At 45.5% G+C, this 14783-nt stretch overlaps 1 protein-coding gene across 2 annotated transcripts in view; it reads right to left on the reverse strand.

Annotated features, from left to right (window-relative positions):
- Window positions 1-2334: 2334 nt before the first annotated feature.
- The window catches only part of Sgcg (sarcoglycan gamma), a 53695-nt gene continuing 41246 nt past the window's right edge, over window positions 2335-14783 (reverse strand). For both annotated transcript variants that reach the window (XM_021181532.3, XM_029468850.2), the window contains 3 exons: window positions 12746-12818; window positions 8394-8517; window positions 2335-4986 (listed from right to left, as the gene is read on the reverse strand). In XM_021181532.3, coding sequence (XP_021037191.1) covers window positions 4813-4986; window positions 8394-8517; window positions 12746-12818 — 371 coding nt within the window. In that variant the 3' untranslated portion in view covers window positions 2335-4812. The remainder of the gene's footprint in view (window positions 4987-8393; window positions 8518-12745; window positions 12819-14783) is intronic.

Consider the following 14783-nt stretch of genomic DNA (forward strand, 5'->3'; position numbering starts at 1 on the left):
TGTATGCCTTTAACAAAATACCTTCATGGGGTTTGACAATGCCCTGCAATTCTCTGCAGTAAACCTGTGAATATCCATGTTAGTTACAAAATTTTCATAAATAGCCTTGCAGAATTGAGGTCAGATTTCATCGCTAATTTGACAACAGCAGAAACAGCAACAGATATGTTTGAAAGGTCCCCCCCCCCCAGGTATTTTTAGAGTTTGAAATTGAGAATAAAGAATTTCTGCCCCGAGTAAATTTGTATGTTTTACTCTCTCAAGCCTTTCAAAACATATATATTTAGTGGTAATGAAAACTAGATGCCTGAAGCAGGGGCTCCTGTAGCTCTCAGTTAAGATGCGATAGGACTAAAGCCTTCCCTGGGGATGAAGTGAAGGCATCCTTGAACCCAGCAAGGATGGGTGTCCTGGCTGAATCTGGCAAGCCTGTGCACAGTGCAAGTGGTGTGGTAGGCAAGGATGTTGAGCCCAAGAGTTATTCCAGTGAAATGTTTACAGCAGTGGTTAATTGCCCTGGATGCTCTTCCAAAGGTCCCCAGTTCAGCTGCTCACAGCTTGAGGATGGCTTGAGGATGGATGACAGTCAATGCTGCTGGTAAGCTGTGCTCTATAAATGTCATATACAAACCCTATGGTACATCTATAGTCCCAGCAGAAATTGGCAGTCATGGTAAGTGTACTGGCTGGTTTTGTGTATCAACTTGACACAAGCTGGAGTTATAACAAAGAAAGGAGCCTCTCTTGAGGAAATACCTCCATGAGATACAGTTGTAAGGCATTTTCTCAATTAGTGATCAAGGGTGGTACCATCCCTGGGCTGGTAGTCTTGGGTTCTATAAGAAAGCAAGCTAAGAAAGCCTGGGGAAGCAAGCCAGTAAGCAGCACCCTCCATGGCCTCTGCGTCAGCTCCTGCCTCCAAATTCCTGCCCTGTGTGTGTTCCTGTCCAGACTTCCTTTAGAGATGAACAGAAACATGGAAGTGTAAGCTGAATAAACCCTTTCCTCCTCAACTTGCTTCTTGGTCATGATGTTTTTGTGCAGAAATACAAACCCTGACTAAGACAGTAGGTTTCAGTTACCATGCATCAGTCAGAACCAGTAGCATGTATGTGAGGAGATTCACTGCCTGGCATTGCCTGGGAACTGCACAAAAGTATAGAATTCACTGGCCCAACTACTGAGTAGAAGCTGAGACACATTCTGCAAAGGGAATTTCTCAGTGCTTTGGTTCCTGAATGTGTTGCCCATTTGTCTTAGTAGGTATGACTTAAGGTGTTATACTTCATGTACTTAAAAAAAAAACTGTATTAAGGTTCTCCAAGAGACAGAACTGATAGAATGAACTAATATATATCTATATATTAGCAAGAGATTTTATCAGAGTGGTTTATAAGCTGTGGGTTAAGTAGCCTAACAATGGCTGCCTAGTGATAGAAAAGCCAGTGTGATGGCTTGTATATCTTGGACTAGGGAGTGGCACCATTTGGAGGTGTGGCCTTGTTGGAATAGGTGTGAGCTGGTTGGAGTAGGTGTGTCACTGTGGGTGTGGGCTTAAGACTCTAACCCCAGTTGCCTGGAAGTCAGTCTTCCACTAGCAGCCTTTGGATGAAGACATAGAACTCCCAGCTCTGCCTGCGCCATGACAGCCTGGATGCTGCCACGCTCCCACCTTGATGATAATGGACTGAACCTCTGAACCTGTAAGCTAGCCCCAATTAAATGTTTTTTTTATAAGACTTGCCTTGGTCATAGTGTCTGTTCACAACAGTAAAACCCTAACTAAGACAGCCAGTGACCCAATATTTGTTCAGTCCATGAGACTGGGTGTCTTAGCAGTCCCAATCTGATGCTAGAGTCCAGAGAAGTCCGAGAGAGCTGCCAGTTTGTAGTCCACATTGGAGTTCACACCAACAAAGGAGTGGGTCAGGATAGATGAGTGGTCCAGTAAGTGTGTGAGGGTCACCAGACAAAAAGCACAAGCTTTTTTCTGTGTCCTTTTATGTGGGCTGCCACCAGAAGATGTGGCCTGGATTTAGGATGGATCTTCTACCTCAATAATCCAATAAAAATCCCCCACAGGTGTGCCCAGCTGTTTGGTCATTAGAGCCTTCCAAATGTAATTGAGTTGACAACCAAGGTTAGCCATCAAACAGTCCCCCTGAGTACACTGAAGGTGTCCCCTGTGTTAAGTCTGAGGATATGGTGAGGGCATTCCATCCTTGCTATGGACCAGGTTCAGTTGGCCTCTCTCAATACGTGTGGAATCAAGGTTCCAGACAGGTGGGCATGGAGTTGGCGAGAAATGACAAACGGATACAGATCCAAGGGAGTGCTAAATCTGAATGTAATTTTTTCACAAAGCAAACACCAGTCTTATATAATACAGAAAACAATGGAGTAAGGTGTCACTGCAGGCAATATACATTGAAATATCTGACACAAAACAGAGGAATGGCTTCAAAGGACTGACAGGAACCAGGTAGTGTTTACAGTAAAGATAAAACAGCCATAACACACTTCCTCCAACAAGGCCATATCCCCAATCCCTCTCAAGTATTGCCACCTCCCGATACCAAGAATTAAAATATATGAGCCTGTGGGGTCCATTTTCATTCAGACCTCCAGTGTCCATTCTACAGGCTGCTGTGGGAGGTGGAGCCTCCAGTTTGCTGTTTTCCCTGAGCTATAAAACCAGTATCAGTGCAGCCTTCTTCCCTGGCTCTACCATCCACAGCACATGGGACTTATCTTCTAGACTCAGGCTAGCTTCACTCCACAGATACAGCTGTCCTTGGTGGTTGTCTCGTGGTACTGGCACCTCCAAAATGCTGGGGTCTCTGCTGCATCTGGATGGCACCTTCACTAGAAACTTTGGATGGGTTCTGTTCAGGAACCCTGACCCTGCCACATGATGCCTGTATGAGTCCTTTAATACTGGGGCTTCTACTGCAACTGAGGCTGTGTCTTCTTCGCCAACAGCCTCTCCTGGCCTCTCATGGCACCCAGCCTCAGCTGTTCTCCATGACCCCTTCGTGGTTTGGAGCAGAGACCTGGGATGGGAGACTCTTACACATTACCAAGTTCATCAGCCAGCACAAGATACAGTCTGACCCCTCTGGATTACAGCCTCGATGTGCGGAACTTGATTTAAAAACTAATTAAGCCAGCATAACTGAAATAAAATCTATGGACTGTTTCCTCAGTGTCAACACACAGGGAAGCTGAGGTCCAGAGTGGTGCAAGGCACTTTGGGACATTTTGCCTCAGTGATACTGGCCCTTTCTTAATCACAGCTGATTCTTCAGCCTCCGATGACTAGTATTGATTTTCCCAGCAAAGTAGGGTTTTTACTTTAGCACTTCTTAATTCAAAATCATATAGCCAGACCTGATCATGTGTTTTTGAAGGATTCAAAGGTCCTTCTGAAACTTTACAATTCAAACTTCCATCAACTGTGAGCTCTCAGCTTCATCTTCTAAGTCCCCACAAGAGTGCACTAAGCTTTGAGCACTCAGTGGCTTTTCTAGCCCAAAGTTCCAAAATCCTGGAAAGATCCCTAGTCACACAGTCTGGTCTGTCATAGAAATAGCCCACTCTCTCTACCAATTTCTGTCTCACAGTTTCTAATGCTGTGATGAAACACCATGATCAAAAGCAACCCAGGGAGGAAAGAGTTTATTTTAGCTTACATGTCCCCGACACAATCTGTTGTGAAGGGAAATCAGGGCAGGAACTCAAGGCAGGAACATGGAGGTAAGGACTGAAGCAGAGGCCATGGAGGAGTGCTGCTTACTGGCTTGCTGTCCACACACTGCACGCATCCACACACTGCATGCATAGCTGCCTCTCTGCAGTTGCACCCAGCCTCTCGTGTTTGTAGAAGTTGCATGGCTGGTTCCAAACAGCTTCACCCCTTCTTCCCTGTATGTGGAAGCCAGCACTAGGCCTGCCAGGCAGAGGCTCGGCGCTTCCTAAGATGCTGGGAGATGAAGGCCCTGGGGCACCAGCTAAAGATGTCTAATTAGCACCAGGTATCTATGCATTCAGCTGCTGTAGTTGGTGTTTTGGCTGCAGAGCTCTCTCCAAGGGAAAATGATCAGACCGATTTAGGGTCACATTTCAAGTTAATCTCAGTAGTTACCTGGGACCTTGGGCCTCATGACTGGCTAGCCTGAGTCTTTGTCACCAAGAATTTGAGGAAAATTAATACCTACCCAAAGAGTTGTGAGCACCAAAGAAAGTAAGACCCTTTTTACACCTTGGTCCAGAAAAAGTGTCATTTTTATTGCTCATAAGTATGTATATAAAAAGTATGACTAAATTTGTGTAATTTCTTTCCTTAATTACATACTGAAAATCATATTAACCTCAAATTACCTACAAATCTTGGAGATCTCTTGGTGAAATCTGACACATTGCACTCATGTGAAGGGAGCACTTGAGGTTTAATCTAAAGGAAAGGGTGTACACAGTTAGGGCATTTTAGAATCAGCCAGACAGCCATGTTTGGGAGGAGATAGATGTCTGCCATTGAGTGCTATAAATTGTTTCTGGGTGGCAATTCAGCTTGAGAGATCTGGAGAGAGGCTGAAAGATGAATACAGTGAATATGATCCTGGTGTTTCTTTTGTGTCGTTCTGAAGCCAGGTAGTGTTGGCCCAACAGTTCCATAGGCATGTTCCCCTGGCATGCTTCTAAGTGTTTTAGCAATGAGCCCTTCAGCTCCAATCCAGCTGCTGGACGTGAAGGCTGAGGCCACAGCTGTCGTCTCACCAAGACATCGTAGGTGTGCTGCCAAAGAGGCAGTGGTCAAAGACAGACGTGGCTGTGTTCCTCGCAGGTGGTGACTTCACCAGCCATAGACAGGTACAGCTTCCCATCAGGACACGCACAGATCTCATAGAATCCATTAGAGCTGCCAGCAGGACCCTGTGTCCCCTGCTTCAACTTGGTCAAACCCACAGTTTCAGCATCGAGCACCAGCTGTTTGGGAGAAAGTGACCGGTGAGGAAGGAGGAATGAACCGCACCAAGGGAAATTCATATTCCCAGCATATTCCAAGAAAGGTAGTTTCCTGCCATCGAAAACCAGCTGGGTTCTGAGCTGGGTACCTGCCTGTGCTCGCATCCTATCAGAATGGCCAAGCTGGGTATCTGTCTGTGCTCGCATCCTATCAGAATGGCCAAGCTGGGTATCTGTCTGTGCTCGCATCCTATCAGAATGGCTGAGCTGGGTACCTGCCTGTGCTCGCATTTTATCAGAATGGCTGAGCTGGGTACCTGCCTGTGCTCGCATCCTATCAGAATGTCCTTTAATGGGGAATTCTATTCTTTGTGCAGGTCAGGCTGAGCATCCTTCTCCCGTGTGGAGAGAGGCCATACTTTCTTTTACCCCTAGCTGGGAAAACTGACCCATTGTTTTACAGTATTTACAGTAAACTCTTAATATTATTTGAAACACTTCTGTCTTCTCTTAAGTGCTGAATGGACTAGACCTGAAGACTAAAGCAAGCATCAGGTTTGGTTAAATAGGAACGTTAGCAAAGAGCCACTGATGGGCCTCTTTCCTAGCAGAAGCCATTCTGCTAAGGATTTGAGAACAGTGTCCTTGAGCAGACATCCTCTTCCTCCCAGGATGCACTGGTTGAAAAGAAATGGGTACTTTGTAGGTTGGCACAGTGTCTTCATTGTTCACAGCTTAGCTCTCTCTCTCTCTCTCTCTCTCTCTCTCTCTCTCTCTCTCTCTCTCTCTCTCTCTCTCTCTCATTCCTTTAGCTTTCAACCCTAAATCCCATCTCTTAATGAGCTGTCAGCATTGCTGCTGGATAGACAGCTTACTCTGTGTGGCCTTGGCCAGGGCAGAGGCAACCCAGTGGGCCCCGTGCAGGGCCAGGGGATGGATCTTTGAGTGCTTGCTTTTCCCTGGTAGGCTGTTAACTCGGCATCCCTGCCTCTCCTGTCTTGTGGCTCATAGGTTAGTAGATTAATTGTGTCCACCTGTTTCTTTTCCTCTGCTGACAGCCCACTGTGTTTTGCTGCTCCCCGTGTTAGGCAGGAGTCCAGACTTCTCTATCCTCCCTTAGTTCAGCTCCTAGTCATGGGGGATGGCAACTGGGATTATAGGTCCCACTGTGGGCTGCATGCAAAAACACTGCATGGTTAAACAGATGGAAATACGGCCATTTAAAAACTGAAGCTTCATGCACTGTGTGATAATACTGTGTCTCCACAATAAGATCACACAACCCTTGATCTCCCTCTTTGATCTTCCGAGATCATCATATAAGTTCTCTCCAGATCATATAAGTTCCTCAAGTTTCAGTTTGTAGTTGATGTTCATGTCTTCCCTGTCAGCTGTCCTTGCCTGGATTCTGTCACCTGAAGTGACTCCTCATGACCTTTAATACATCACAGTCCATCCTAACTACATTGTCCTATTTATGTTAAGTGAAAGTCAATTCAAAATATTATGCTAGTGTCTCAAGTCCACAAAGCATGATTGAGCAAACATTTCCCCCATTGGTTTAATGAGGAGACGGCCACAGAGAGCCAGCAAACCTTCCAGAACTCACATATATATTTACAGCATAGGACTGATAAACCACAGGGGCCCAGGCTTCCCGATTTGCAACTTCCCTGGGCCCTGCTCTCCCAGCATTGGGCTTTGCAGTAGTCTCTGCTAACTGTCCCTGGTGCAAGCCTGGGGCATAGCTGAGGAGGGAGCGGGTAACCATGCACTTCCACTGTGCTGGTGACATAGGACAACACCACACACACACACACACACACACACACACACACACACACACAGGTGAAGTGGCAACTTAAGGGCTCTTTGGAGAGTCAGTTTTGTTGGTCGGTGTTTTGCTGGGGCAAACACGTGAAGGAACATTTCCTGAGATGGACACAGGTGAAAGGCTAAGGCAGACTCGTGAAGGAACACTTCACTGAAGCAGACACAGGAGGGAGGATGTTCTGCTTTAAACACACACACACACATGAAAGGACATGTGATGAAGGAGTCTTTACTAACAACACATGTGTATCAGTCTGCCTTACATTTCGTAGCTGAGCTGCATTTGTTAGGACTCTGGGACTCTGGCTGATTGAATGCACGTGCTGAGGCCAGACGTGCTGAGTGAGGCAAGGCACGTGGGAGGATTCATGATGCTTGCAGGGTATAAATAGGACACGACAGAGGGGCAGAGACAGAGCTTGGCTTGCTGGTACAACCAGCTGTGCAACGCTTGTGGGTCTCATGTCTTTGCTGATCTTCACTTCCCTGAAAAAGGAACAGCCAAGAACTTCTCCTGGTGTTCCCCCTGGTCCCTCCTGCTGACTTAAGCTGAGGCTGAAGCCTGGCTGTCTCTGCCAGATCGTGTCACTGCTGCTGATTCGTGTTTGCTATCCTGACTACTGAACTGGGCTGCTAGTGTTTGCGAGGGATCGACCTGCCACTGCCTGCTAACCTGTGAACTGAACTGCAGACAACACAGATGGAAGTTGCTCCAAAAAACCTTTCTAAACAGGTTCACTTCCCCCATGTCCTTTCTTTCCCACCACCTCTGGTGGGTGCTGGGCTAAAAAGGAAGTTAAAGCATTTAATCATTAAAAATAGGATTTGAAAAAATTAAAGTTACACACAGGGAACAGGAGCATAAGTGTACATAGCTACATCCAGACTCCAAAATGACATTGTGATGGAGCGGCTTAAAAAGGCTTTGTGAACCATTGCCTTATTTGAACAGAGAAACAAGGTCCTGATCTGTGCAGTGTGCACTTGCACTGCACAAAGGCAACCAGCATTAATACTGCAGCCTGTGGATTTATTGTAGACAGCCTGGAATGTCTGGTTTCCCACTGACTGAAGTCAAGCTTTCGACTCCTATTAATAAAGTTCTGCAAATCATGGTGTAGGGTATATCTATTATACTACAACAGATATTCTGGATTTAAACCTTACTATAGTTGACCTTTGAAAGAAATTCATTTTTCCTACTTCATTTTATTTTGCACTAAATTCTGTGCAAGCAAACACAGTGCTCCTGGCAACAACAGAGGACAGCTGTCATCTGCAGATGACCCCTGTGATGCCCATGCTGTGAAACACCGACTCACTAGGAAATGGAAAATTGATGTTGTCTGTGGTGCTTTTTCACAAGTGAGAATGAGGAGTGTCTTGGTAATGCAGATGCCAGTGTAGGAGAGTGAGCCCACTAGGGAAGGAATGTAACCTTGCACAGCCTTCTCCCTCACCACATTGTCCGTGCTATGCCTTTCATCATGGCTCACTCACTACAAATCAGCGGAAGATCAGCACACTGACATCCTAGTGGGGTCGCACGCAGATGCCTCATCAGAGTGCAATAGGAGCCCCATCGTAGAACTCACCACTCCTTCACTACTCTGCAAGATGATGTCCATCTGAGAGAGGGCCTCCAATTTCCCAGCGTGAGCTTTAACGTGAACCCCCCTTGGGGCATCCATGCTTAGACTCCGAGTTGGAGATTCTAACCTGAAATGAGAAAAAAAAAATGAAGGTGTCTTTACATTTGGAACTTAAAGCCATAGAGGAGGGAAAGGTACTTTGCAAAAATCAACAAAATGGGGACTGGATAAATGGTTCAATGGTTAAGAGCACAGGCTGCTCTTCCAGAGGACCAGGTTCAATTTCCAGCACCTACATGGCGGCTCACGGTTCTCTGTATCTGAAGTTCTAGGGGATCCAGAACTGCATGCCTGTGGCTCGGAGACAAACATGCAGGTCAAACGCTCATGTACATAAAATAGAAATAAACCTAAAAAGAAAAATCCACAAAACAGGCAGGTGTGTCAGCATTTTGGAGGCTGAAGCAGGAAGATCATGAGTTTGAGGTCAGCCTGGGCTACATAGGAAGACCCTATTTAAAAAAATAAGCCAACTAAGCATGTTGGTAAAATTAAATAAATATTTCCAAGGACACAATAAAGGAGAAAAATGTAAAAGCAACATTGAAGCAAAATGGAAGCTTGGATGGAAGGGGCCGTGTAGATTTTTATATTTGTGAAGAAGTGTGTTGACTTAAACTTGGTTAGAAACTAATTTTCTTCACGCATATGAAAATACCCAGCACAATCGCTAGAAGTAAAATCATGGGAAGAAATATGGGTGGGAGACCAGGAAAGGCCGCTCACCCAACAAAGGTGAGAAAGAGGAGAAAGGACCAGCAGAGCAAATGAAACACAGGGTGGCTGATGGAGTATCAGCCATTACAGCAAGAACAGTAAGTACGGCTGAATTCACCCATTAACCCATGACTATTCCTGTGATGGCTGGTCTCAACTGACAACCTGAGATCCACAATCATGTGGGAGGTAGGACTCTGAGCATGCCTGTGGGCTTATCCTGATTTAACCTAACTGAGGAGGCGAGACCTACTTACTAGTCACAACCATTCCCTGGTATGGTGGTTTAAATATGCTTGGCCCAGGAAGTGGCATTATTAGGAGGTGTGGCCTTGTTGGAGTAGGTGTTGCCTTGGAGTGGGTGTGGCCTTGTTGGAATGGGTGTGGCCTTGTTGGAGGAAGTGTGTCACTGTGGGGTGGGCTTTGAGGCTGGTATGCTCAAGCTCCACCGAATGCAGAAGAGACTCCTAGCTGCCTGCAGAGGAGTCTTCCCCTGGCTGCCTTCAGCTCAAGATTTAGAACTCTCAGCTCCTCTACTACCAGGTCTGCCTGCGCCAATGTCATACTTCCTGCCATGCTGATAATGGACTGAACCTCTGAACCTGTCAGCCAGACCCAACTAAATGTCTTCCTTTATAAGAGTTGCCTTGGTCATAGCGTCTCTTCACAGCAATGCCAACCCTAAGATACCTGGGTTGGGGCCAAGGTTGTACAGAAAGGCTTAAGTTAGCTGGGCGTAGGCATCCATCCTTCTCCACGTCCTAAGTGTGGGTCAGTGTAATCAGACCAACTGCTTCAAGATCCTGTGGTCCTGACTTCCCAGACTAGGAGCTGAAATAACCCTTTTCTTGATTTTGTCAGGATAATTGATCACAGAAACAAGACAAGAAACTAAGGCAACACTCATAGAGAAATGCAAATTAAAATAACATCACAGCTCCATGTGATCCCCCTGTCCTGGTGCCTTCTAGGTGGGCCGCTGTGTCAGGGTGAAGCTGAGTATCTCCCTCCCAGCTGCCAGCAGCTGGGGACTAAAAGATGTTAAATGTCACAGTTAAACTCATTATATTTTGTTTTCTTCCTTTTCTTTTATTGAAAATAGATTGTTATACAATAGATTCTGATTATGGTTCCCTCCCAAGTCTTCCAGGAATACCCCCACCTTCCTGCCATTGGAATCCACACACCCTCACTCACTCACTCACTAGGAAAAAAGGGCAACTAAAGAATAATAACAAAACAAACTGAATAGAACAAAATAGGTCAAAATGAGCTGAAAAGGCACGAGATACACAGATAGACAGAGACACCTTGACTTTCTCGAAATGATGGACTGTGACCTAGAACTGTGAGCTAAATAAACCTTTTCTTCCTAAAGTTGCTTTTGTTGGGATATTTTTATCACAGAAACAGAAACAAACTGAGTCAGTTAGCCAACAGGTGTATCTCTAATTCTGAGACATAGCTTTTAAAATGGTTTCATTCACTTTAAAGCAAATCTCTAAAGTTTCTATCTTACTTCAAGATGTTTTTAATAATTAGTTTTACAAGATGTTAAATAATCTTATGCCTGAAGAAAATATTCCTCATCCTTGGTGATATAATTCTTCAGCATTGATCTTATAGCCCTTTCTAAAATTAATGAACATTATTATAGTCCAATAATCATCATTATTGATTTTTGTTACAAATGTCTCTAGATGGATAAAATGCTGAGCTAGTATTGAAAGGTTAGTCTGGCTAAGGAAGTAGGATTATCCATGTACAGTGAAGAATGCAGTCAGATACTTTATCAGAACATAACACAAATGGCCTCTGATAGAATCCCTGAGCCTGTCTAAAACCTCATATTTACTGTCTCCATTTCTATAGTGTTCTGGGTAGTTCTGAACACCCAACAGAATCACTCACTAAACTCTGTGTACAGCATTTTAGGGCATCATTAGCTTGTAGAAACATTTCTCTTCCATATTTACTAACTGGTGCCAAAGGGCTCCAACCCCATGGTCAGGTTGCTACCACAGTGACCTCATGTGGTGGTTTCGATTTTCTGTTACTCCCTGATAAAATACTTAGGAGAAGCAACTTAAAAGAGGAAGGCTTTGTTTTGGCTCGTGGTTTGGGGCAGTGCAGCCCCTCATGGTGGGGTCAGCATGGAGGCCAGCACTCTGTGATGCTGGAGCTTGCAATGGTTTGCTCACATCCGGGCAGGTCAAGAACCTGGTTATAGCCCACATAGCCCTACCCATGACTTATAAGCATCTCCCACCTCCTGAAGGCTTTAAACCTCCCCCAAACCGTGCCACCAGCTGGGGAGCAACTGCCCAGATACATAAATCGGGGGAGGGTGGTCTACATTCTTACTATGATAGATCATTTATTTAAAAATATTATTTGGCCTTTGACACAAAAATATATTAGCAGAATTAACAGTGGATCTAGGAGCCTAGAATGGCAGATCTACTCTGTAAGATCAAGCTTATGTACAAAACTACTCAGTCATCACACACAAATACATCAATGGCTGAGGGCCATCCCAAAAGGAGAAACACTGTATGTTCCTCTCACATGAAGTGCATAGAATAGTCAAGTCCACTGAAGGAAAGGAGTGTTGTGGATTCCAGGGCTGGGGTGGGGAGAGGGGGGTGAAGAACTGTTTAAGGGGCTGGAATCTCAGTTCAAAGAGAAGACAGCTCTGGAGATGGACTACGGCCATGGTTCAAAACCAGCTGGGATGACGTAATGCCACTAAACTACCCACTAAACATGGCTCAATGGGTAAATTGTAGATGATGTGCATTTTACCATACATACTAAAGCTTTCTAAAATTTTGCAAATATGAATTTATCCTGTAGTTGCTTTTATAACATCATTTCCTTAGTAATATATGTGTATATGCGTGTATGTATGTATGTGCACACACAGAGACACCCGTATATACTTACACACCCAGGCATGCACCTACCATTGGAATTAACATTTCAAAAATGATTATTTCAAATTTCCAGATCTATGTGGGACACTGTACTCTTCTGTGAGGCTTTGGATTTTTTTTTAAGGTTGAGTAGGGATGGACAGCAGACAGAAGGGACCCCCTCAGAGGGAAGAATTTGTTCAAAAGCCTGGGGTGGGAAGGGGTAGTAAACGCTCACATCTGGGAGGCATGTGAGGGAGATGAGGATGTCCAGGCCCAGCCCTAGCCCTGTAGGGCCCTGCGTGCAGCCATCATAACCATGGCAGATGCAGAAGCAACCAAGTATTTAAAACAGTGTCCGCCGAGCAGTGTTCCTCTGACAGGAGTCTGAGGAGCAGATTCCTACTGTCCTCTGGACCCTGAACAGAGGCAGTGGGGACAAGAGAGGAAGAGCATGAAACCACATCGAAGTTCAGATCCAACAAGACTTTGGACTTGCCATGGGTTCTAATAGGCACTAATCAGATAGTTATATGCAGGAAGCCCTGAAAGTAAAGACGACCAATGCAGTAGGAGTGAGGTGGGCACATTGTGAGCGTCTGTCTGCAGGCACAACTCATTGTTTGCTATGAGAACGTTTGTTTGTATTGAGTAAATTCTTACCTAAGGTCTTGAAATGGGTCAGCTCTGACAAGGGGTGTCTCCACTGAGTGTTCAAAAAGAGCTCCTTCTGGCCCTAAAAGAAGACCAGAGATGTGTCAGAGACAAAAGTACAAGAAGTAGCCTCAGCCAAACTAACAGACAGTCCAGCCAGGAGGCTGAGCATCCCTGATCCCAGAATCCAGACGTTTTGAGAATTGGCTTAACCATCAAGCGTGGAAAATCCCAACCCATAGCCTACGTTTAGCTATTGTTGGAAGCCAGAGTTCACATTTTAAGTCTGTAGGCTGTAGAGCTTCCTTACCTAAGTAACAAGCAATGCTGGCTGGAAAGCCATGCTGTGGTTAGAGCACAGCTACTTACCAACTCTAAGGCAGCAGGGCAGACTGTGGCCCAGGGCTCTCAGTGATAAACTGAGATAAACTGTCACATGTGACCTAGGAAGTGTGTGGGTTAGGACTCACACAAAGCAGCAGGGCAGACGGAGCTGAGTACAGGAGAATGAGTGAACACTGTGCTGGGCCCAGAGGCTCCTCAGGGCAATGCTGATCTACTGCTCAGGTTATGTTTAAAGTACTTCTTACCGTGACTATCATGGGCATATGCACAGATTTAAGCAGCCGTGTTTCATCTGGGTACACCCACAACGGGTTATCCAGTAGGTTATTTATCCACTAGCTTCTGCCAGGCCAAAACTCAGCTCCTCCCTAAATCTCACTCATACCTAGATTCCATAGTTAACTGGGTCCCTTCCCAGATTTAGAACACACCCTGCCTGGACCTCACCTCTAATCAGACCCTACCCTCGGTTTAGGCTGATCACCTGTATAGACCACACCCTGCCTAGGCCACACCCCTGCCTGGGCCACACCCTTGTATCAATTTCTGCCCTAGTTTGTTTTCTATTATTTGATAAATACAGTCACCAAAAGCAACATGGGAGGAAAAGGGTTACTTTAGTTTACAGGTTCAGGTCTTATCACTGATGGCTGCTTAGGAAGTGGCCAGAAATGCAATCTTGAATCCTATACCAAACCTTCTTGTTTATGATTTAGATGTGAAATAGTCCTCCAGGCTCATGTGTTTCATTACTAGGTCTCTAGTAATAGTGAGGTTGTGGAACCTTCAGGAGGCTGGCCTAGCTGGAGGAGGCAGGTTGCTAGGGGCAGGCCTTTAAGCTCATCGCTCTTCTTATTTCTGGTCTGAACTCTCTCCGTTTTCTGAACCTCTGAGATGTGTAAAGCTGTGCTGGGCCATCAGCTCCCTCAGCCACAGAGCAAGCAGGTTCAGCCTCCATGCCTTCTCTCCCACAAGGGACTGTCTCTCCTGAACTGTGAGCCAGGACAAGGCTTTGCCCCTCGAGCTGTTTCTGGAAGATGCTTTGTTACAGTGACAAGAAAAGCAACGGAGACATTACTGAGACAGAGATTCCAGGGATAAGCACAATAAGTCCAGACACATCAGGCCCCTGGGTGGCCTCATCTGCTAAAGTAACCCTTTTCCTCCCATGCTGCTTTTGGTGACTGTATTTATCAAATAATAGAAAACAAACTAGGGCAGAAATTGATACAAGGGTGTGGCCCAGGCAGGGTGTGGCCTATGCAGAGGTTCGGCCTAAACCGAGGGTAGGGTCTGATTAGAAATGAGGTCCAGGCAGGGTGCTTCCTCATCTGCTTCACTGATGATGCTATAGCCTAACAGAAGCTCTGGGCTAGGGAGAGGCTCATTCTCTGTAAAGGATGTCTGCATTTGATGGAATCCATGTTTCTCTTTATACCCCTTTCTCTACATTTTAATATTAACACCCTGTAGTGCGTTCCCCAAGAGCTTTGCTGACTTGGCACACATTCATCTTGATCAACCAGCAAGAGTAGATTGGTGGTACCAACACACTCTGACACATCAGGAGACAGACAGACCTAATGACAACTTACATGCAACTAGTATGAAAATGGTCACAAAGTAAAGAAAGCCATTGTTTCCTATACAGGTGGCCCTGAACTTTTAAAGTGCTATGTCATAAACTGATAATATCCCAAGT

The sequence above is a fragment of the Mus caroli genome, unplaced genomic scaffold (assembly GCF_978045245.1).
Source record: "Mus caroli unplaced genomic scaffold, Mus_caroli_1 scaffold_12, whole genome shotgun sequence".
Classification (NCBI taxonomy): domain Eukaryota; kingdom Metazoa; phylum Chordata; class Mammalia; order Rodentia; family Muridae; genus Mus; species Mus caroli.